Source organism: Phyllobates terribilis, unplaced genomic scaffold (genome assembly GCF_046119375.1).
Source record: "Phyllobates terribilis strain yellow unplaced genomic scaffold, ASM4611937v1 Scaffold_5__5_contigs__length_657084704, whole genome shotgun sequence".
NCBI lineage: Eukaryota > Metazoa > Chordata > Amphibia > Anura > Dendrobatidae > Phyllobates > Phyllobates terribilis.
In genome coordinates, this window is record NW_027362765.1 from 39,511,380 (window position 1) to 39,533,494 (window position 22,115).

General features: G+C 39.7%; 2 protein-coding genes across 2 annotated transcripts in view; both read right to left on the reverse strand.

The window, feature by feature from the left end:
• Positions 1-22,115, reverse strand: part of LOC141270614 (uncharacterized) — a 239,212-nt gene that overhangs the window by 215,751 nt on the left and 1,346 nt on the right. The window lies entirely within an intron of this gene.
• Positions 1,917-21,701, reverse strand: LOC141270619 (uncharacterized). The gene is made up of 9 exons (XM_073680688.1): positions 21,414-21,701; positions 21,207-21,330; positions 21,026-21,123; positions 11,755-11,898; positions 11,455-11,625; positions 11,249-11,372; positions 11,069-11,166; positions 10,780-10,870; positions 1,917-7,662 (listed from the first exon to the last, which is right to left on the reverse strand). Exons 1-9 carry the CDS (start codon positions 21,666-21,668, stop codon positions 6,089-6,091), a joined length of 2,679 nt encoding a protein of 892 aa, XP_073536789.1. The 5' UTR covers positions 21,669-21,701; the 3' UTR covers positions 1,917-6,088.

A 22,115-nucleotide genomic window follows, 5' to 3' on the forward strand; every position in this document is an offset into this window, starting at 1 on the left:
GGAGCCGCGCGTGTACGAGGCGTACGGAGCGGAGCCGCGCGTGTACGAGGCGTACGGAGCGGAGCCGCGTGTGTACGACGTGTACGGAGCGGAGCCGCGTGTGTACGAGGTGTACGGAGCAGAGCCGTGTGTGCGAGGTGTGCGGAGCGGAGCCGCGTGTGTACGAGGTGTACTGAGCGGAGCCGCGCGTGTACGAGGTGTACTGAGCGGAGCCGCGCGTGTACGAGGTGTACTGAGCAGAGCCGCGTGTGTACGAGGTGTACTGAGCGGAGCCGCGCCTGTACGAGGTGTACTGAGCGGAGCCGCGTGTGTAGGAGGTGTACTGAACGGAGCCGCGTGTGTAGGAGGTGTACGGAGCGGAGCCGTGTGTGTACGAGATGTACTGAGCCGAGCCACGTGTGTACAAGGTGTGCGGAGCCGCGTGTACACGAGGTGTGCGGAGCGGAGCCGCGTGTGTACGAGGAGTACGGAGCGGAGCCGTGTGTGTACGAGGTGTACGGAGTGGAGCCGCGTGTGTACGAGGTGTACGGAGCGGAGCCGCGAGTGTATGAGGTGTACGGAGCGGAGCCGCGCGTGTACGAGGTGTACGGAGCGGAGCCGCGTGTGTACGAGGTGTACGGAGCGGAGCCACGAGTGTATGAGGTGTACGGAGCGGAGCCGTGTGTGTATGAGGTGTTCAGTGTTTCAATTGTAAATAAATCATAATCAGCAGGTTTGGTCGGAGACCTCCAAATTTTTTTTATTAGGGTATGTAGAAGAACTGACACTGGACAAACGTGGTAAAACTGCGGTAGTACGTTTATTGTTTTTTGCACATAAATTGATGACATTTAGATGGATTCAGACGAACCCTCCCACAAAACGTGATTAACAAAGTCATTACTACAGAACTGTATGAGAAAGTGATTTATTCTAAAAGAAACACTAGAGACAAAAATGAAAGAATCTGGTTACTTGGGGCCTGGCCTCCAGTGTGTTTGTACCAGACGGGGTCTTTGTCCCTGGAGCTTCTTTACTCGGTATGAGACTCACTGATCTTGTTGAAATAAAGAGAGTTTAAGTATAATAAAAACTTCCTAAATGTGAGGACCTTGTCTGATCTATAAGTCATTGTACAGAGAACTATGGAGATAGTGCTATACTTCTGTATAATATATGTGATGTTGCTGTAGCCCTAATATCTCCATATGTAAGGTCTATGTAGACTGTAAGCTTGCGAGCAGGGCCCTCACTCCTTTCAATATGAGATATGCTTATTCTGTATTGTCTGTATAAGTCCCCCCTAAAATTTGTAAAGTGCTGCGGAATATGTTGGCGCTATAAAAATAAAAAATATTATTATGTAAGGATAATCTTACCCCAGCTTTCTGGATTGGGAGAAAATACATGGATGGGGGCTATTTTTTTATTATTTCTCTGTGAAAAATTTAAAAAAAAAAGTTCTTCTTTTCACCATTTTGTATGTGATCTGTATTAGCACAAATTGAATACCAAAGTAGTATTTAAATGTATACAAAATTTGTACAAGGACTTTGTTTGGAGAGGTGCTTCATCTCCAAAAGTCTACAAAATAGGGAGGATTGGCAACTTGTCTATTTCATGGCTTCACAACTGGGAGCTTGGAAACTTATGAATCAGTAGGTTTGGATGAAAAGGACGCCTCACATGAATTATTAAACGCCCATTACATCCAGACCTGCTGATGACTTGTCACTTATAATGGGCTTGACATTTTGGGAACAGAAAGACTTAGGACAAAACCCATTTCTGAAAACCCAACACTGAAACTTTAGTAAGATTGGGTGGAATATGAAGAGAAGTAAGTATAAGCAATACTAGATTTCACTTCAATATGGGAGAACTGTACTATTCAGAAAATATTTTTCCTGAGAGAATATGAATTTTACATTGTAAAAGACAAATAAAATAGTTGCTGGATATTGGAAGGATAAAGCTGATGGAAGAGTTGCAATTCTTATTCAGCCTAGAGAAAGGCTATATAATGGCATAATAAGGGAACAGGATTGGCCGACTATTACTCCAGAAAAAAGTAAGTGGAAGAAATAAGCATCACCAATAAATGAAGAACATTAGTCTAGAATACTTGGACAGGTACCTTTGCTGCTTAAAAATACAAAAACACAATGAGTATAGCCACATGTATGAGTGATTTCACCAAGGACCAAATGGTCACTATAAAATACCCATATAATCAAAATTGTGTGCTATATGGACAGAATAAATGGTAGACCATTCGGATGAAAACACGGCAAACAAGAAAAACACCGAAAGTCAGGTCCAAATATGCAATGACAATAAATAGGATAAATAATAAACCTTTATTAAATAGACATTGATTTCTCTCCAGGCTAAATGCGCTCCCAATAATCGATAATACAGGTAAATATAGGCAAATATTTCCTGTACAATTTTTATTTCACCATACAATGTGTTTCGACATAAAATAATCTTCATCAGGTGAATTTATCTAAATGAACAAAAGCCATGACTGCTTTATATAGGAAGCAGAAACACATCAGTTAGGGCAGAGGCTGTGCTTAGCAAATCAAGGCAAACCCATTTAAAATCCCTCTTACATAGGTAGTCTAGTCCTAAAAAACGCCATATCTTTATAGAAACAAAAACAAAAAAAAACACAAAAAAAATAATTATTAAAAAAAAAAATATATATATATATATATATATATATATATACGTATAGCTGTCTATGTTAATATTAATATTAAAACGCCAACATCAACATGCAGATACAAAAATATTTTTCTTATACATAAAACACATCTAAATAAAATCTTATTAAAATTATATTTCTTTGTATATGTCAGAAATATTTAAATCTGATCAACCCTGGAATTATTTATCGTGCATTCTTCATATTCCTTCTATGACATCATTTAGCCCGTCAGGGTACAATGTCCCCAATCGGAAAATCCAAAATGATTCCTTGCAATTAAATTTTTCAACTCTAATTAAACAATTTGCAGGAATTTTTTCCACTGGAGTGAGTTATATTAAATATTTTATGATGTTTTTAATCATAAATGTCTTGACAAGATATGTTTCAGAAATCCATTCTTTGCATTGTGCCTGTGGCCATTCATAAGTGTTCTTAATATCTGCATTGTGCGACCCACGTATTGTAGACCACAGGCACAAGTTATAACATATATTACAAATTCACTATCACATGATAGTGTCTGTGTGATCGGAATTTTTTCTCCGGTGTTGTTTGATATAATGGAGTCCACATTATGGCTAATAATCCCACAACAGCAGCATTTTCTAGACTGACATTTTAAAACACCTGGTTTTTGTCCCTGCGGAAGGTGATATTCGGTTTTTCTGGTATTACTTTTTTCAGATACACATCTTTGTTAAGTAAATCCCAGTATTTATTCAGGATTTTTCTAATATCGTTATTACTGCGGTTATAGACTGTTATGAAATTATACCGCCATCTGTTGTTGTTCTCCATATTCTTAATTTTCTCTTTGCTGACATTTTTGTTATTGTTTTTAGTTTTATTTTTAATTAGGCACTCATCCTGCGTTTTTTTCAAGTTCGCTTTATATGCACCCATAATTAATTTTTTAGGATATTTTCTATCGTTGAATCTGTCTGAGTATTTTCGATTGCTTAATATAATCCTCCTTTGTCGTATTTTTTCTTATGCGATGAAATTGACTAAAGGGAATATTGCATTTCCATTTTTGATAGTGCTCACTACGGTAGTCTAGAAATCTATTAGTATCTGTTCTTTTGAAATAAGTTTTAGTAATAATTTTTTTATCAACATGATATAATTCAAGGTCCAAAAAATCTATTTTTTCTTTGTTCACATTGGCAGTAAATGTGATACCCCACTCATTATTATTCATAATGTCTATAAATGTAATTGCTGTTTCTTCACTGCCCCTCCATATAAACACTAAATCGTCTATGAACCGACGGTACAGCACTATATGTTCACTGTAAGGCTGTTGATGTATAGGCGATGAGGACTCGAATAGCCCCATAAAAAGATTTGCAAAACTTGGGGCTACCCGGGTCCCCATTGCGGTACCAAGTTGCTGGAGGTAAAGTTGGTCCTGGAATATAAACAGATTATGTTCAAGTATGAATTTTAAACCCGCTAATACATTTTTTTTTTATTTTCAGGCATATTTGTTATTTTATCTAAATAGTATGCTACTGCCTGTAGCCCAAGGTCATGTTTTATGTTTGAATACAGAGCATTGACATACATCGTTATGAATAGAAAATCCTCTTCCCATACAATATTTTTTGCATTCTTTAATAAGCTGATTGGAATCTAATAGAAATGAAGACAGATCTCACTAAATCTTGCAAAAACAGGTCAATATAGTGTGACAATTGACTTGTTATGGGCCCGGTGGGTTTTCCAAGCTTTTGTGGACTTTGGGGAGATGGTAAAACACCGCTGTATTTGGATTTTTATTTGTAAGGAACTTTTTTTCTTTAAAATATTTTTTCTAAATGCACTTTCAATTAACCTATGATATTCCTCTATATATTTCTTAGAAGGGTCTTTATCTAACTTTTTATAGTATTTTTCATCAGAGAGGATATTATATGCTTCTTTTAAATATTCCTCTCTGTCCTGAAGCACAATTCCCCCCCTTTATCGGCTTCTCTTATCACAATATTTTTGTTTTCTTTTAATTTTCCTATAGCCTGTCTTTCAGTTTTCAGGATATTGTTTTTATACGCATATTCCCTTTTGTTTTTCCTCCCACTTGTTTCATTTTTACACTATCTTGTGAATACCTTGTACAAACACCTAGGTTCCGAAATTCTTCCACAACCAGGGAATAAAAAGTATCTAAATTACTACCCCGATGATAAACGGGGTTAAAATTAGATTGTGGACATACTTCCTTATGCAGATATTCATTCATTTTTTCAGTCCCTTTTTCTTTTTGTACATATTTGCAACCCATTGTGCGTTCTTGTATAGCAAAGTGCCGCACTAATGTCAGTTTTCGTCACCCCCTGACAAAAGACTTCCCGTCCGAAACGCGCATCAGGGCATTCATCCATAGGACCTTCTACTTAGGTATATATATTCATTATTGCCTCCCCTTTATGATTTGCCCTCCACTGCTATTTATGGCCATTTGGTCTTCACAGCATTTATTTTCTTCCTTACTTCTCTCTCTTTTCCCATCTCCTTCCCTTTTCCATTTCTCCTTTGCTGTGGGCATAACATACCGGCAACCATATTAACTACGTGTATCTTTGGAGATAGGCATGCATACACCATTATTGGTTACAGACATTTATATGGTGCCTGGTCATACACCATTTTATATTCAGTAGTTTTATAATTATTTGATCAATTATATCTTTATACATAAATGTTTGGGTGTATCATATAGGCACTGCATATTACCATCTATGTACCTGGTGTTATCATTCTTTTCTACATATACCGATTTTATATACCATAATTGCAATAGTGTCATAGCATATTTGGACCTGACGTTCGGTGTTCCTCTTGTTTGCCGTGCTTAAAAATCCAGCATTTTGCTATTGTTCTTTATACACAGAATGCATTTGACACGGGAGGTTTTGTAAATAATATCTAAGAAAAAGGACCCTTAGTTTCCTAAATGTAAGATTAAGTTGGAGGACACCTTCACATGTTATGGTTATGCTTTAAACTGCAGATTATTATTTTAATAGTTTATTACTATTGTAATATAGAAAAGTGAAAGATGTTTGTTCAGATACAGAGATCATGGTTTGAAAGGCAAATGGCTGAGATTGGCAGTTAGGTACAAAGAGGAGGAATTTTTTATTTTTCTTTGCTTTTTTTTTATAGAAGATGTCATAGTATCTGCATATATTTTTAATTCTAACATAAGTTCTAAATTGCTTCTCTTTCTCATTTACTTATGTCTATACTAAGTCAGATTTTACATGTTTTATTGTACAATATGTCAATAAAATATATGGTTTCCCTTTGTGTGAGGCTTTTTTGATGGTCAACAAAATATGATGTTCAAGTAAAACATTTCTCACTTTCTAGGGATGAAAATGGCTTCTACTCTGTGTGAGATTTTTGATGTTCAGTAAGACTCCATTTGTGAGTAAAAGATTTTCCACATTCTGAACATGAAAATGGCAGTTCCCATGTGTGAATTCTTTGATGAACAGTAAGGCTTGATTTCCAAGTAAAACATGTCCCACATTCTGAACATGAATATGGCTTCTCCCCTTTGTGAGTTCTCTGATGTGAAGAAAGATGATATTTAGTTGTAAAACATTTCCCACATTCTGAACAGGAAAAAGGCTTCTCCCCTGTGTGAGTTTGATGATGTTTAGCAAGGTCTGATTTATTTGCAAAACATTTCCCACATTCTGAACATGAATAAGGCTTTGCCCCTATGTGAATTTTTTTGTGGTTTAAAAGATTTGATCCATGAGAAAAACATTTACCACACTCTGAACATGAATATGGCCTATCCTCTGTGTGAGTTCTATGATGTGAAGCAAGATGATATTTATCTGCAAACCATTTTCCACATTCTGAACAAGAAAAAGGCTTCTCCCCTGTGTGAGTTCTCTGATGTGTAACAAGATGATATTTATCTGCAAAACATTTACCACATTCTGAACAAGAAAAAGGCGTCTCCCCTGTGTGAGTTTGACGATGTTTAACAAGTTGTAATCTACTTGCAAAACATTTCCCACATTCTGAACATGAATAAGGCTTCTCCCCTACGTGAATTTTTTGGTGTTTTAAAAGATTCGATCCATGAGAAAAACATTTATCACACTCTGAACATGAAAATGGCTTTTCCCCTGTGTGACTTCTCTGGTGTCTAACAAGATCATATTCATATATAAAACATTTCTCACATTCTGAACAAGAAAAAGGCCTCTCCCTTGTATGAGTTCTCTGATGTGCAACAAGATACGTTTTATCTGCAAAACTTTTTTCACATTCTGAACAAGAAAAGGGCTTCTCCCCTGTGTGAATTCTCAGATGTAACTGAAACCGTGATTTCTGCCTAAAACATTTCCCACATTCTGAACATGAATATGGCTTCTCTCCTGTGTGAATTTTCTGATGTTGATTAAGATTTGAAACCCATCTAAAATGTTTCTCGCATTCTGGACATGAATATGGCCTCTCCCCTGTGTGAGTTCTCTGATGTTTAACAAGATGTGATTTCACTGGAAAACATTTCCCACATTTTGAACATGAATATGGCTTTTCACCTGTGTGACTTCTCTGGTGTTTAACAAGACTTGATTTATTAACAAAACATTTTTCACACTCTGAACATGAATGTGGCTTCTCCCCTCTGTGAACTTTCTGGTGTTTTTTAAGATGTATTTTCTGATTAAAGTATTTTCCACATTCTGAACATGAATATGGTTTATTTACTTCTTTAGCTTTCCTTTTTTGATGTTCATTTTTCTTAATATTCTGTGGTGAACCAGAAGATAGCACCCGTTTAACAGGATCAGATGATGGATCTTCGCTGTGAAGGGATGATGATATGTCTGGGATAGTGGCATACACTTTATGTATATCTTGTGTGATAGCAAGGTTATTTGATTTCAAAATTGACAATGTCTGATATCCCTCTGATCTCCTGGAGCAGTCATCTGCCAAGAATAAAAGCAATTATTTTTTATATTATAAAAAATCATATTTTTGCAACAATTTTATATAAAAAGTCCATAGACATTGCAAGTTATGTAGAAAAATGTAATTACTCAACAACAACTTCTACTAAGAGAGCAAAAAAACAAGGCCCCTCTCAGGTCCAGCATTGGTCAATCGTAAAATAGAGTGTTTCCACCTTAATAGTAGCTCCAAGGCTATCCAGCAAAACCCACGCTTCTACAGCCACATATCCCTCCTCTCCTGAGCCTTGCAGTGTAAACCACAGTTAGTGGCCACATATTTGGCATTGCTGTAATGATAAGTACACACTTAAATTGCAGTGTATCTCCAGAAGCACAAGCTGTTCAATGTATTGGGTAATAAAATAGTGTATTTGCAACTTTCACTCTGCAACACCCACTGCATTTTCATTTTTGAAAGTCAAAATAGTCACTACACCTATAGATTAATTCATTGAGTGGTAAAATTTCCAAAACGGTAACTTTATGGGGTTTTCTGCTGTTCTCGTTTATCAAGCCAAAAACACTTCAGGAAAACAGCAGCAACTTTTTTTCCATGAAGCTCCTTTTGAAGCATCTTTTTGGTTGCTTTTTACAATGTCTTTGGTCGCAAATGTTTTTCTTTTTTTTTTTCGTTTACTTGCCCTTTACAAACTAGTGAGCATCTTCTAAGCAGAAGCTGCATGAAGAATGGTCAGGTCACTTCTTGCCTGATAAAGATGTTGTGTGCACATACTCAAAATGGTTCACAAACATTCTGATTGCAGTTTTTGATAGTATGAAGAGTGCAATTTTCCAAAATTTAAAGTAGCAGTTAAAAGCTTGGATACATCTATTCATGAAAAAGTTTTCTTTGTTCTTATAGGAATGTGACCATTGTAGAGTAAGACTAAAGGTAGAATGTATGAAACAATCCAGAATATGTGTAAAATGATACATTCCTCAAAGTGTTCCTCCTTTCTCTCATAATAGCTATATTCCCCCTCTTGGCATCTCTCAAGCATCTTCATCAGGAAGTCACCTAAAATTGCTTCCAATGAACAGGTATGCCTTTTCAGAAGTTTATTTGTAGAGACAATGGATTTCAGAAAGTGTTCGTGATCATTAGTTAAGTATGTTTTGCAGAGACAATATTGGTACACAGTGCCATACAGTGTTGAGTCCTATTCCACAACTGTTCTAAGGTAGAATATGGCAAGAACGACCAAATTAAGTAAATAAAAACAACAGTCCATCATTACTTTGATATTTTAAACCATAAAATTGGTAGAACCTTAAAGGTATCTTCAAGTGCAGTTATGAAACCCATCAATAATCATGATGAAACTGTTTCACGAGGACCTTCCCAGAAAAGGAAGACCAAGAATTACCTCTGCTGCAGAGGATAAGTTTAACACAGTTTGCAGTCTCACAAAATGCAAATTGTCAGCACCTCAGATAACAGCTCTCATAAGTGATCCTCAGACATCTAGTAGCAGACACGTGGCATGGCCTACATAATCTCAACCCAATTGAGATGAGTTGGACTTTAGAGTGAAGGCAAAGCAGTCAACTGGTGCTCAGCATCTGCGTGAAATCCTTCAAGACACTTAAAAAAATCATTCTAGGTGACTACCTAATTAGGCTGCATGTCAGAATGCCAAGGGGGTGTAAAGCTGTTACCAGAGTAAAATTGGGGTACTCTGAGAAATCTAAGATATAACACATTCTGGTTTGTTTCATGTATTTTTTTACTCCTTGTTTCCATATGTGTTCGTTCATGGTTTTACTCCTAAGTCTGAATCTACAATGTCCACATTCCAATAAGAACAAAGAAAACTATTGTTTGACCAGTTGTGTCCAAAATTGTGACTGGTACTGTCGCCACACAGTACAATAAATGGTTGTTTAAATTTCATTCAACAAATGAAACTTGCTGCTAATGCTTTAGGCCATTGAACATCTTAATAAAAATAAAAGTGTATGTGAAAAATGACATCAACTTAACGCAATAGTATGGTAAATGTGATTTATTAATCTCTTTTGTCTTTACACTGTGTTTTAAGGGCCCAGAAATTAAAGACATAAAAATGACTATTCAAATTTTTTTTTTACAAATTTTAATAAATAAAAGTGAAACATATCCACCAAACTTTACCACAAATGTGTGATGGGAAAAAAATCTCAGAATAACTGGAATCAGAAGAAACATTCCAAACTTATTACCACATAAAGTGACATGTTAGATTTGAAAATTGTGGCCTGGTTTGTAACATCTACATTAGTTGTGGAAAGCGGCTAAATCTGAGCAACTTGGGCACTAACTACTGTAGGAAAAGAAAACTGACAATAGACAATAAAATACTGATCACAATCAACCCTGACAGTCTTCATCATCAATGATTTAAGGCCCCGTCACACTAAGCGACGCTACAGCGATCCCGACAACGATACGACCTGTCAGGGATCGTTGCTGCGTCGCTATGTGGTCGCTGGTGAGATGTCAAACAGTCAGATCTTCCCAACGACGCAGCAACGATGCGGCGACCTGTAACGATCTGTATAACGATGCACGTCTATGTTTTTCTGTGTCTGAGTCGTTAACAAGGTCGTTGGTAAGGTGTCAAACACACCGATGCATGCTACCCAGCGGGGCTTCAACGATCAAAGAAATGTCCAGACCATTCTGACACGACCAGCGATCTCACAGCAGGGGCCTGGTCGCTGCTAAGTGTCAAACGTAGCGAGATCTCTACGAGGTCGCTGTTGCGTCACAAAACTTGTGACTCAGCAGCGATCTCGCTTAGTGTGACGGGGGCTTTAGCCACTAGTGTTAAAACAACTCAAGAGTAATTAAGAGTCGGGGGCTTGGTAGCCCTTGGTAATCCAAGATATCTCAAGGGCCACATTCATAAGAAGAACATGTGTTAGGGAGAGATCCAACATTACACCTGTGTAGTGTCCAAAGTAATAGGGACCGTTTTAGGTGTAGGAACATGTGGTGGTCTACATGCAAAATTATCACGACTTGATTGTGACATGGCCGGACTACACTGCCGATAAAACAGTTTCAGCCAGAAGAATCTGACATTTCTGCATTTAGTGGTTACTACTCACCTGGGTGGTTATCTGTAGGTGTCTCCTCTTTACGCCGCTCATCACCCATCACAGATGGCTCTGTAGTATTAATATGGGTCAGATCTTTACCCTGAAAGAAATATTGTAAAAGTCACACACAAATGGAGAAGTCACATCTATGATCAGCTCTAATCCTGCCATCTCCACGGTTCTCATTACACAAGTATAAAACATATAATACTGGTGGATAAAACAAGACTGAACACAAGACCTTCACAGCCGTCTACACATCATAGGGGAGATCTCATGACACCTTCTCTCCATCTACCTGATGATCCTGAGGAACACTGAGATTTTTGTGTTTACAGTCCTGTGGAAGAAGAGGACGGAGACATCTCTCTGGTGTTGTCCTCTTACTGGATAGAACTGGAGGAAACACATACAGGAACTGAATTTATTCTTTACATACAGATAATTATAGGTCATGTGTATTTAGTGCTTCTGTTACCTGGTAATGTGAGGGGCTGGGGAACCTCCATCATGACGTCCTTGTACAGATCTTTGTGTCCTTTTAAATACTCCCACTCCTCCATGGAAAAATAGATGGTGACATCCTCACACCTTACAGAAACCTGAAACATATTTGATACCGTCATCTCCCTGATCCCTTCATAGCGTTATTGTATAATATCCCAGTATTCCCAGTAGTGTCACCTCTCCAGTCAGCAGCTCAATCATCTTGTAGGCGAGTTCTAGGATCTTCTGGTCATTGATATCCTCATTTTTCAGGGGGTGAGGTGGAGGCCCTGTCATCAGGATTCTCCACCCCTCAGACACAGGGGCCTGACAGCGCTCACTAGAGGTCTTCTTCACTACTGTGTAATCCTGGTTATGGAGAGACACATTAATAAATCTCACTACAGACATTTCCAGAGTCCTCACCTCTCCAGTTCTGTCCATCTGTTATTCCCATATATAAGAATGATGTAATGTGACGTCATCAGAATCTCTCACCTCTCCAGTAAGCCGGAAGAGGATCTCTAGGGTGAGGTGTAATATCCGCTCCGCCATCTTGTTCCTATCCATCCTTGATGGGTTAATCAGGAAAATTCTCTTATATAAAAGATCTCCACTGAGAGGAGTCAATATTGTAGGGACCTGAATGGGAAGAAGATGAGCTGATGTAAACCAATGCTGAGTCATATCGAGCACCTTGATGTGCTATTACATAATGTTGATAGCTGGGGCTCAAATGCTGAATTTTAATTCCTTCTATGCTGAGATCAATAGTCACTGTCACAAAATGGTGATAAAATACTGTCTGGGCCGGGACAAGGTATTGTGATGCTCTAGGCAGAAATGGAAAATGAAAACCCATCTCTTCCATCTACAACAACCAACTATAAAGTGGGCTCACACTATGATTATCTGTCATTTCCTTATTTCAATATTTAAATTTGTTAGATTTTAAATAATAATTTATATAATCACCCCACGCTTCTATCAAGCAACAACCCAGTGCAACAAGTCCAGACATCTCCAGTGACAAGTGTGTATAGATATAGCAATATAGAAAATGGAAGGAAACCTAAAATGTATATTCACAAATGCAAGTAAAATGGGAGAGCCTGAGGCTTTGGTCCTAGAGGTACACATTGAAGATTCCAAAGATGACAATGTATTCAAAGTGGGCAGTCTATACTTTAGTTTATTGAATACAATTTAAATAAATAATCCGGTCAAAAGATGTTGGAAAGAAAACAGAAAAGAAGCTGAAAAACTCGCTTCAGGACAAAAGTCGCCGAGATATCCTGAAGAGACTTCCACCTAAATAAATAACTTGTTCTATTCGCAGACGTCTAAAGACTTCATATGCACATACCCTTTACACAATAGTTAAGGAACCCATACACATTAAATTAAAATAGTCAAAATCACCCGAAATTGCCAGGGTTGACTGACAATCTAATGTGTATGAATACGTTTGACTGTTGATTGTCAGGGAGATAAGGACCTCATGTGTTCAATTTCAGACTGTCTCTTTTGTTCACAGAGATGTGTGGCACAAGCTGTTTCATAGAGAACATAGGAGTGCTCAGCTCCAGTATATGAAAGAGTGGGGTGAGCTGTCAGACTGCTGTCTGAAATGTATGGGTGCCTTAGTCAAACACTTGATCGGTTGATATAAATGGACTCATTCAGATTGCTAGATTTTCAATCCAAAACACTGATCCTATAATGATTTAGTATTGAGTCCAATAAATTATAGATTAGTACATCTGTATGACTTCTTCACCAGAACCACCATCATGACTACATCACCAGAACTGCCATCAATAAAGGAGTATAGCACCAGAACCATCATCAGTACAGGAATAAAGCACCAGAACCACCATCAGTGCATGATTGCAACAACAGAAACACCATCTCTTCACAAATACATCACCAGGAACACCATCAGTGCACAAATACAACACCTGAAGCACAATTAGTACATGAATTCAGCCCCAGAACTATGAATTCAGCCCCAGAACTATCATCAGTGGACAAATACAGTACCAAGCTTAGTACAGCAATAAAAAAAAAAAAAAGAAAAAAATGTGTCCCCAATAGCTGGGAGGCACTTATTACTTAAGGTACCTCCACCTGATGGGAGGTGCCTGAGCAACAATTGTAGTTAGTCTGCAAGCTACGAGCTAGTGATAAGGTCGCAGTACCAGTCCAATTTAATCTGTACCAGTACCAATTCTGCTTCCCAGTTTTACAAAACGGCTCCGGCGGTACCTGAACCCGAAACCACTCCGGTGGTAGCTGAACCTAAAACAGCTCTGGCGTTAGCTGAATCCGAAACCGCACCAGTAGTACCTGAATCTGAAACCGTACCTGCAGTACCAGAATCCTGAAACCACTCCGGCGGTATCTGTACCTGAAACCCAAGCTGCCAATTCCGGTTCCAGAGTCTGTCCCATCTGAACAAGCATCTAAGTCAGCACCATCTGTATCTGGTCCTACCTTGGACACCAAGTCAATTTTTACTGTCCTGACCCGTGGGGTCAGCTGCCACAGTACTGAGATCTGTCCTGGAGTAGCACCTGGCATCCACCTGGGCCCAAGTCTAACCCCACCATCAGGAGCTCTAGTGAAAACTCAGGTGGTCACTTAGTTACGCCCTTCCAGGCGCTCCCCGGTCCGTGGTGCAGTGGGTCCACGATCCACAAGTGTAACAGTTTGCTCAGGACATGGACCCTACTGCTCCCAAGACTTCTCCACTCTCTGAGTTATTCCAATGATGTCTCGACAGCGTAATTGGCAGGACAAAATCCTGTTCTATATGGAGACAGTGAATACTCGTTTGGACATAATGACGTTGGCCACTCCAGTCCAAGTTGCAGCAGTCTCAGCAGTTACTACTCAACGTGCAATTCATGCATCAGGACATTCTCCCCGTTGGTCTGCACTGACACGGTTCGAAGGGGACCACAAGCAGTGCCATGGGTTTATTAAACAGTGTACCCTGCACTATGAACCGCTGGCCCACCAGTTCCCCTTGGATCAGTCTAAAATTGCGTTCCTGATATCTCACTTAGGAAGAGAGGCCCTGGCATGACAAAATCCCCTATGGGAGAGAAGAGATTCGGTGACCTCGGATTTGCATATTTTCCTGGAGGCATTCCGCAAGGTCTTCGGTGAGCCGGGCAGTGTCACTTCTGCAGCATCTTCCTCCTCAGGCTGCGTCAGGGTAGTCTGACAATAGGCCAATATGCAGTCCAGTTCCGCACTCTGTCTTCCGAACTTGGCTGGAATAATGAAGCACTAGTGGCGGCATTCTGGCAAGGATTGTCCGGAAAAATTAAAGATGAACTGGCCAGTAGAGACATTCCTGCACATTGGATGACCTAATTTCCTTGACCATCCGTATTGACCTCAGGTTCCAGGAAAGTTCTAAAGACTTGGCACGTGAAAAGAGACTGCTTCATCTGGCTCTGTCTTTTTAAAGGTCGACTATTACTAGGTTGTCTATCTGACAGTCTTAAGTTGGCCAAACAACGACCGGAACACTGTCGTGCCAAGGAACTGTGCTACTATTGCAGTAGCATGGAACATCTGATCCGTATATGTCAGGAAACTCCAAAACTTAGGGTAAGAGAGGCCTCCCTGAGCGAAAGTGATTTCTCTCCAAAATTTATTCTGACAGTAATGATAAACACACACAGTAAACACTTTATTTGAAATACAACAAACACATTCTTTAATAATTTAAATGAACCAATATACTCACCCCAGATCTGATGTTAATCCAAGGGTTAAAACGATGTCCCAAGTTTCTTTTTTCAAATATCTTTATTTAGCTCCAAAAAGCATTCATTGATGTACAAAAACACTTAAAAAAACGCGTTAAAAAACGCCTCAGAAACACGGCAAACGCACATTTTTTTCTGCAGTGTTTTTCCTGCCAAGAGATGCAGAAACGCTGCAGAAATTTATGCATTCAAATCCTGAACGTGCGCACATAGCCTAAAACATATAATACTGGTAGATAAAACAAGACTGAGGACAAGACGTTCATTGCCGTCTACACATCACAATGACACCATCGCTCCTCCCAGAGCACAAGAATCACAGCAGATGGCAGACTAGCTTCAGGTGCAGCAGGACTACAGGAGGCTCATCATTTCCCTGGCAGATCGTAACACTTCATCCATCAAGCTGCAGTGTTGCTATGTGACAATACCACTGCAAATGGTGTACATAGTGTACTGCAGGTAACATCTGCAATGGGTTGTCATGGCAGCCAAGGGTCTGCTAATGGCCCCCATAGCTGCCATTTCTGTCCCAATAGGCTATGTTCCCACATGTTGTGTTTTTTGCAGTCAGAAATCTACAGCAAAACTGATCTCTGGCAGGAAATGAGCTGCGTCAAAAACACAGGTTTTGCTGCGTTTTTTTCAGCGTTTTTTTCACTGTCCTGTCTCTATTTATGCATGTACATAAAGTTCTGTCAAAAAAAAAATCTCATTATGGTTTTGGCATAGTGGGGGAGGTGAATTGTTCCGGAATAGTTTAGACACTGGCAATGCATAGATACAAACAACCATCTCAGTGACCAAGTCAAGATGGTTAATCACAAAATAGAACCCCATTCTATTTTGCCATCAAAAACACTGAAACAATTTACCAAAAACCCAACCAAGGCACAAAATACGCAGCAAAAAAATAAGATGTGTGGTTTCTCATAGACTTTATTGATACTGCCAAACGCAGCTGAAAATTTGCATAAAAATCTGCAGAAAAATACGCTGAAAAACACAACGTGTGAGAACATAGCCATATACTAAAAATACCAATATGTACCAAAAAAATCAGAAGTTTGTCTATGATAGCCTGCCCATACTAATTTTAACACATTAAACATATACAGTATATAAATATATATAAATATATATATTTTGGATAGATACCACATGCAACTATATTGCTATATTGAGAAATGAGGAGAGGAGGGCTGGGAGCTCCACATAGTGTCCTGTGCACAGCTGAGGTTGGTAGATGTGTCACTGGTGGCTGCCGATCCAGCTGGTGAGCACAGCCATGGTGAGGAAAAACAAGGGAAGATACAATCGGACAGCGACCATCCAGGTAAAATTACAAAGTTTACTGAAAGTTCATGCTAAAAAGTTAAAAGAAACTTGACGCGTTTTTGGCACAATAGAAGCCCTTTGTATAAGGGTAGTCAAATGGCGCTTCTATTGCGCCAGAAACGCGTCAGGTTTCTTTTAACTTTTTACCATGATCTTTGAATAAACTTTGTAATTTTACCTGGACGGTCGCTGTCAGATTGTATCCTCCCTTGTTTTTCCTCTATATTGAGAAACAATGTTTTTCTATATGGACACACATACGCATATGAATATACAAGTGTCACAAAAATAAAAAACACAAGGCTACATAATAACCAACAAAGTAATCTAAACAGAGACTATTGTAATGTGTTTTTTTGTCTGTATTGTGTATTTGTCTGTATTGTGTATTTGTATTGTTTTTTTTGTTGTCTGTATAGTGTATTTGATGTATATATTGTGTATTTGTCTGTATTGTGAATTTGATGTATGTTGTGCATTTGATGTCTTTTGTATTGTGCATTAGTTGTGTGTATTTGTGTGGATGAGTGATGTTGAAAGCTATGCCATCTGTAGTGTATTTTGCCATCAGGGACACCCCAGGCAGACAGGTTTCAATGAGGTACCAAACTATGCATGCTGGGGAAAAGCCGATTGTTGGCCTGAGTATGATCAATGTTCATGACGCGCCAGGATCAAAGCCGCAAGGACGTCTTGGTGCTGATACGCTTGGTCGAAAGGGAAGATCAATAACTGCAGAGATATCAAAATTCGGAACTTGGAATGTACAAACCATTAACCAAGGCAGACTAAACATTGTCAAAGCCAAAATGGACAGAACAGGACTCGACTTAATGAACTAAGATGGGATCAATCCAGACATTTCCAGTCAAACGAACATTGGTCTACTATTCTGGCAACGATAACCGATGACAAAATGATGTCACTTTTTATTCTCAACCGAAAATTGTCCGGCGCTGTACTGAATTACAATGCAGTCAGTGATAGAGTCATCTCAATATGACTACAAGGAGCGACAATTCATGTCACAGTTGTACAAGTCTAGTCACCATCAACAAATGCCGAGGAGGAGGACATTGAACTATTGTAAGATCAGGTTCAATTAAAAAAAAAATCAACAAGATGCCAAAACAAGACTTACTCACTTACTCACTATCATGGGAGACTTGAATGACAAAGTGGGCCATGGCAAACATGGAACCATGTAGGAAACTTTGGACTTGGTGAACGAAATGAGGCAGGATTCATTGACTTTGCATGAGAAATCAACTGTCCATCATGAACACCTTCTTCAAAAATCACAAATGGAAACTCTGCACATGGATATCACTGAATGGGGCCTATAAGAATCAGATTGACTACATGTGCGTTCACCAAAGATGGAGGTCAACGATCATTACTGTGAAAACAAGGCTATGAGCTGACTGTGGAACTGATCATGAACATTTGCTAATAAAGTCCCCTGAAGCAACAGTTGATGTCATCACATGCCTGTGTCAACAGATATGGACAACTGGTAAGTTGCCCAAGGACTGGACAAGATGCATGCTTATTCCTATTTCGAAGTAGGGAGATGCTACTGGCTGTGGAAATTATCGGACTATTGCGCTCATACCTCATGCCAACAAAATACTAATGAAGATCCTAAAAGACGGTGTGACGGATCAGCTCTCGGGTAGGCGCAGGTTCACACAGGAATGCAATCTGCAGGTTCCAAAACAAACTGGTGGTTTATTAAATGTCAATAAACCAGTCGGGAAAACAAAACATAACAGCCTCTTCCTGTCACAAAAAGTTATAACAAAACTCAAAATAACCAGTCCATACAGCACGGCCTCCAGCAGGCTCTGAGCAGCACATGCAAGGTCTGCTCACCTTGCACAACACACAGCCAGACTGAGACAGGCGCAGCTGTCTTAAATCAGGCCTTCCAAGACCTGGACTGGTGGTAAGTGAGCAGCTGATCCCCCCAGCTCTTTCAGCTGCTAGTAAAACCCGGCCCTTTAATCCGGGCCCATAAACTACCTCTCAGCACTATGTGTGCTGGGGCCTGCTTCTCCGGGTCCTACATCACCGAAGCTTGGCACCTCGGGGACACATACCTCCGGTCCACGACCTGTCTGGCAGCAACCTTACATACCCCCCCTCTGCCCAAAGCCGGAAGGCTTGGCACCTTCTGCCACCATACAATAGACCCTTGACAGGGCATCAGTATTCCCATGTTGTTTCCCAGGCCTATGCTCTACCTAGAAACTAAAATATTGTAGGGCTAGGAACCACCTAGTTACTCGGGCATTGTTCCCCTTCTTTTCTCGCATCCACCTCATTGGGGCATGGTCTGACACTAACCTTAATCTTCTACCTAACAGGTAATATCTCAGAGTGTCCAAAGCCCACTTGATGGCTAAATATTCATTTTCCACCTCTGGGACACATACCTCCTGTCCATGACCTGTCCGGCAGCAACATTACAACAGTTACAGCTTCACTTTGACAAAGAGGTGCCAGACTAACAAGCAGGATTCAGAAAAGGAAGAGGAACAATAGATGTAATTTCTAACATTAGATGGATAATGAAAAAGGCCAAAGAATATAACTATGAGATCTATTTTTGCTTCATTGACTACAGCAAAGCCTTCGACTGTGCTGATCACCAGAAACTTTTGAATACCATGAAGAATATGAGTGCGCAGAACCATCTGATCAGTCTCATAAAGAACCTTTACATCAACCAAGAAGCAACAGTCCAAACAGAACACAACATGGTTCAAAGTAGATGCATCAGACAAGGTTGCATCCTGTCAGCATTTCTCTTCAATTTATATGCAGAAGCTATTTTCAGGAAGGCTGGACTTGACGAAAAAGAAGAAGGAATCAAAATTGCTGGACGCATCATCAACAATCTTAAATACGCAGACAATACAACATTGATAGCAACAAGCGTAGATGGAATGAAGGACTTATTACGGTGTCAAGATGGAAAACTCGAACATAGGCCTGTGTAAGAGAATGATGACAAGTCCTAATATTCTGAATAGCCATGTTTGGCCTAGCAGCCATCTTGGACAATCTCTAGTCAAATAACTTTGCTAAAAGAGCTGAGGCTCTCCCTAGAATAGAGGTATAAAATGACCTCAGTGCCATTAGTAAGTATGGATGGAGTCCAGAGAGATTAATTGGAACAGCTGCAGGGCACTGTGATAGTTAATAAGTGGAATTATATGGTAGTGAGTAGTGTATATATTGAACTGAGATAGAAACCAGAATCATGAGCTATCAGTGTATGTGAGTTGGCTAAAAGCAGTGATATGAGTAACGACATTAGCTAAGAGGGACATAGAAATGTATAGGTTTTTAATGTAGTTTGGGAAAATGTTCATTAATGCTGTCATATTGCGTCATTATATGCTTTGTTCTAAAATACATGTCTCTCTTTGCAGTATGAGGTTATCATGTATACGCCTTTTGCCGCAATGTGGTTTCTTTGTCTAAACCATGTATAAAAAAACTCTGATACTGTTGTTCGAGGCCATTCTATCGCCAGTCCACCGCCAGTCCAGACCACCGCCAGATATCCCTATGCTGTTGCTGATCTGGACACCTGTGCGGGTCAGTGTATTTTCCCTACCTGCATTCTGAACTGTTCTACCGCGTATCTCTGAATAAACTTCACTCTCTGCTTTTAAAGCACACCTGTCAGCAGGATTGTGCGCAGTAAACCAAATACACTGTCAGGTGGGCGCAGTTACACTGATTAATATGATACCTTGCTTGATGAAATCCGTCCTGTGATTCTTTTCTACTCTTTATTTACAGTTTTCAGTTAATGAGATTCTCGTGCTTCGGGGCAGGCCTTTGGGGAGGGGCTTTATGTGGTGCTCTGCTTATGTATTCCAATGTCTGCCTTCTGACAGGTCACTGTGCCTTCAGTGACCTGCCTACTATTTTAAATACTGCCTGTGTAATTGTGTTCCAAACCTGAAATTTACATGCAGCAAAATGTCCCAAGCGAAGTAGCATCTCCCGTTTGCCGAGAGATGCAACTGCGCAAGCGCGGCCGGAGGATGCAGCGACAACACCGGAAGTCAATAGGAGAATAGCTATAGGTAAATAAACAATGAAGTCTATGGACAAGGTCTTCAAATCGAGGAACATTTCACTGTCGCCGAAGTCAAGGCTCGTACATAGTTTGTTTTTTTCTGTAGTAACATATGGATGCAAAGCCTGGACGGTAAAGAAACGGGACCGAAGAAGAATTGGCGCCTCTGAAATGTGGTGTTGGAGTAGGATGTTATCAATACCATGCATGGCAAGAAGAACATACAAGTCAATTTTGGAACTAATCAAGCCAGTCATGTCACTCGAAACAAGAATCACCAAGCTACGACTTGCCTACTTTGAACACATCATACAAAGAAAGCAGCTACTGGAGAAGGACATAATGGTCGGAAGAATAGAAGGAATAAGATGAAGAGGAAGACCGCAACTTGATGGCTTGATATAATCAAAATAACGGCAGCGAACACCCTGGTGGACCTATTTAGGCTTGCAAAAGATTATTCTTCCTACAGATCATTCATCCATCAAGTTGTCCTTGCTCGAGATCAAGCCAAAGACCGTTAAATATTAATAATCTTTCCTTCTACCTGATGATCCTTAGGAACATTGGGATTTTCTTGTTTACAGTCGAGTGGAAGGAGAGGACTGGGACATCTCTCTGGTGTTGTCCTCTTACTGGATAGAACTGGAGGAAACATATACAGGGAATTAATTCATCCTTTACATACAGATAATTATAGGCAGTGTGTATTTAGTCCTGTCTATTACCTGGTGATGTGAGGCGCTGAGGAATTTCCGTCATGACAATCTTGTACAGATCTTTGTGTCCTTCTAAATACTCCCACTCCACCATAGATAAATAGACAGCGACATCCTGACACTTTATAGGAACCTAATAAATACAATGACATCATCATCACCCAAATCCCTTCATAGTAGTACAGAACAATGTCCCAGCATTCCCAGCATTGTCACCTCTCCAGTCAGCAGCTCAATTATCTTGTAGGTGAGTTCTAGGATCTTCTGGTCATTGATGTCCTCATGTATGAGGCGGTGAGGTGGAGGCCCCGAGATTGGGCTCACAGGTCTTCCCCATCCCTCAGACACAGTGGCATGACAGCGCTCACTAGAGGTCTTCTTCACCACTGTGTAATCCTGGTTATGGAGAGACACATTAATAAATCTCACTACAGACATTTCCAGAGTCCTCACCTCTCCAGTTCTGTCCATCTGTTATTCCCATAGATAAGAATGATGTAATGTGACGTCATGAGAATCTCTCACCTCTCCAGTAAGCTGGAAGAGGATCTCTAGGGTGAGGTGTATTATCCTCTCCGCCATCTTGTCCTTGTCTGTCAATTCTTGATGGGTTAATTAGGAAAATTCTCTTATATAAAAGATCTCCACTGAGAGCATCCGAAATTGTAGAGAACTAAATGGCAAGAAGATGAGGCAATGTAAAATCATAAAAAATCCTATGTAATAATATATGTAAAAATACAATTACTGGAGATGAAAGGAAACATATAACGATATTTAAAGTGTAGCTGTTTTATTCTCAGATCAAATATATTCTAGAATGTCACAAATACTGCCCACTCGCTGTACTCATAACTTGAATGTGATTGTACAGACAGACTACATTTTATGCACTCACCTATCCACTCAAAGTTAACA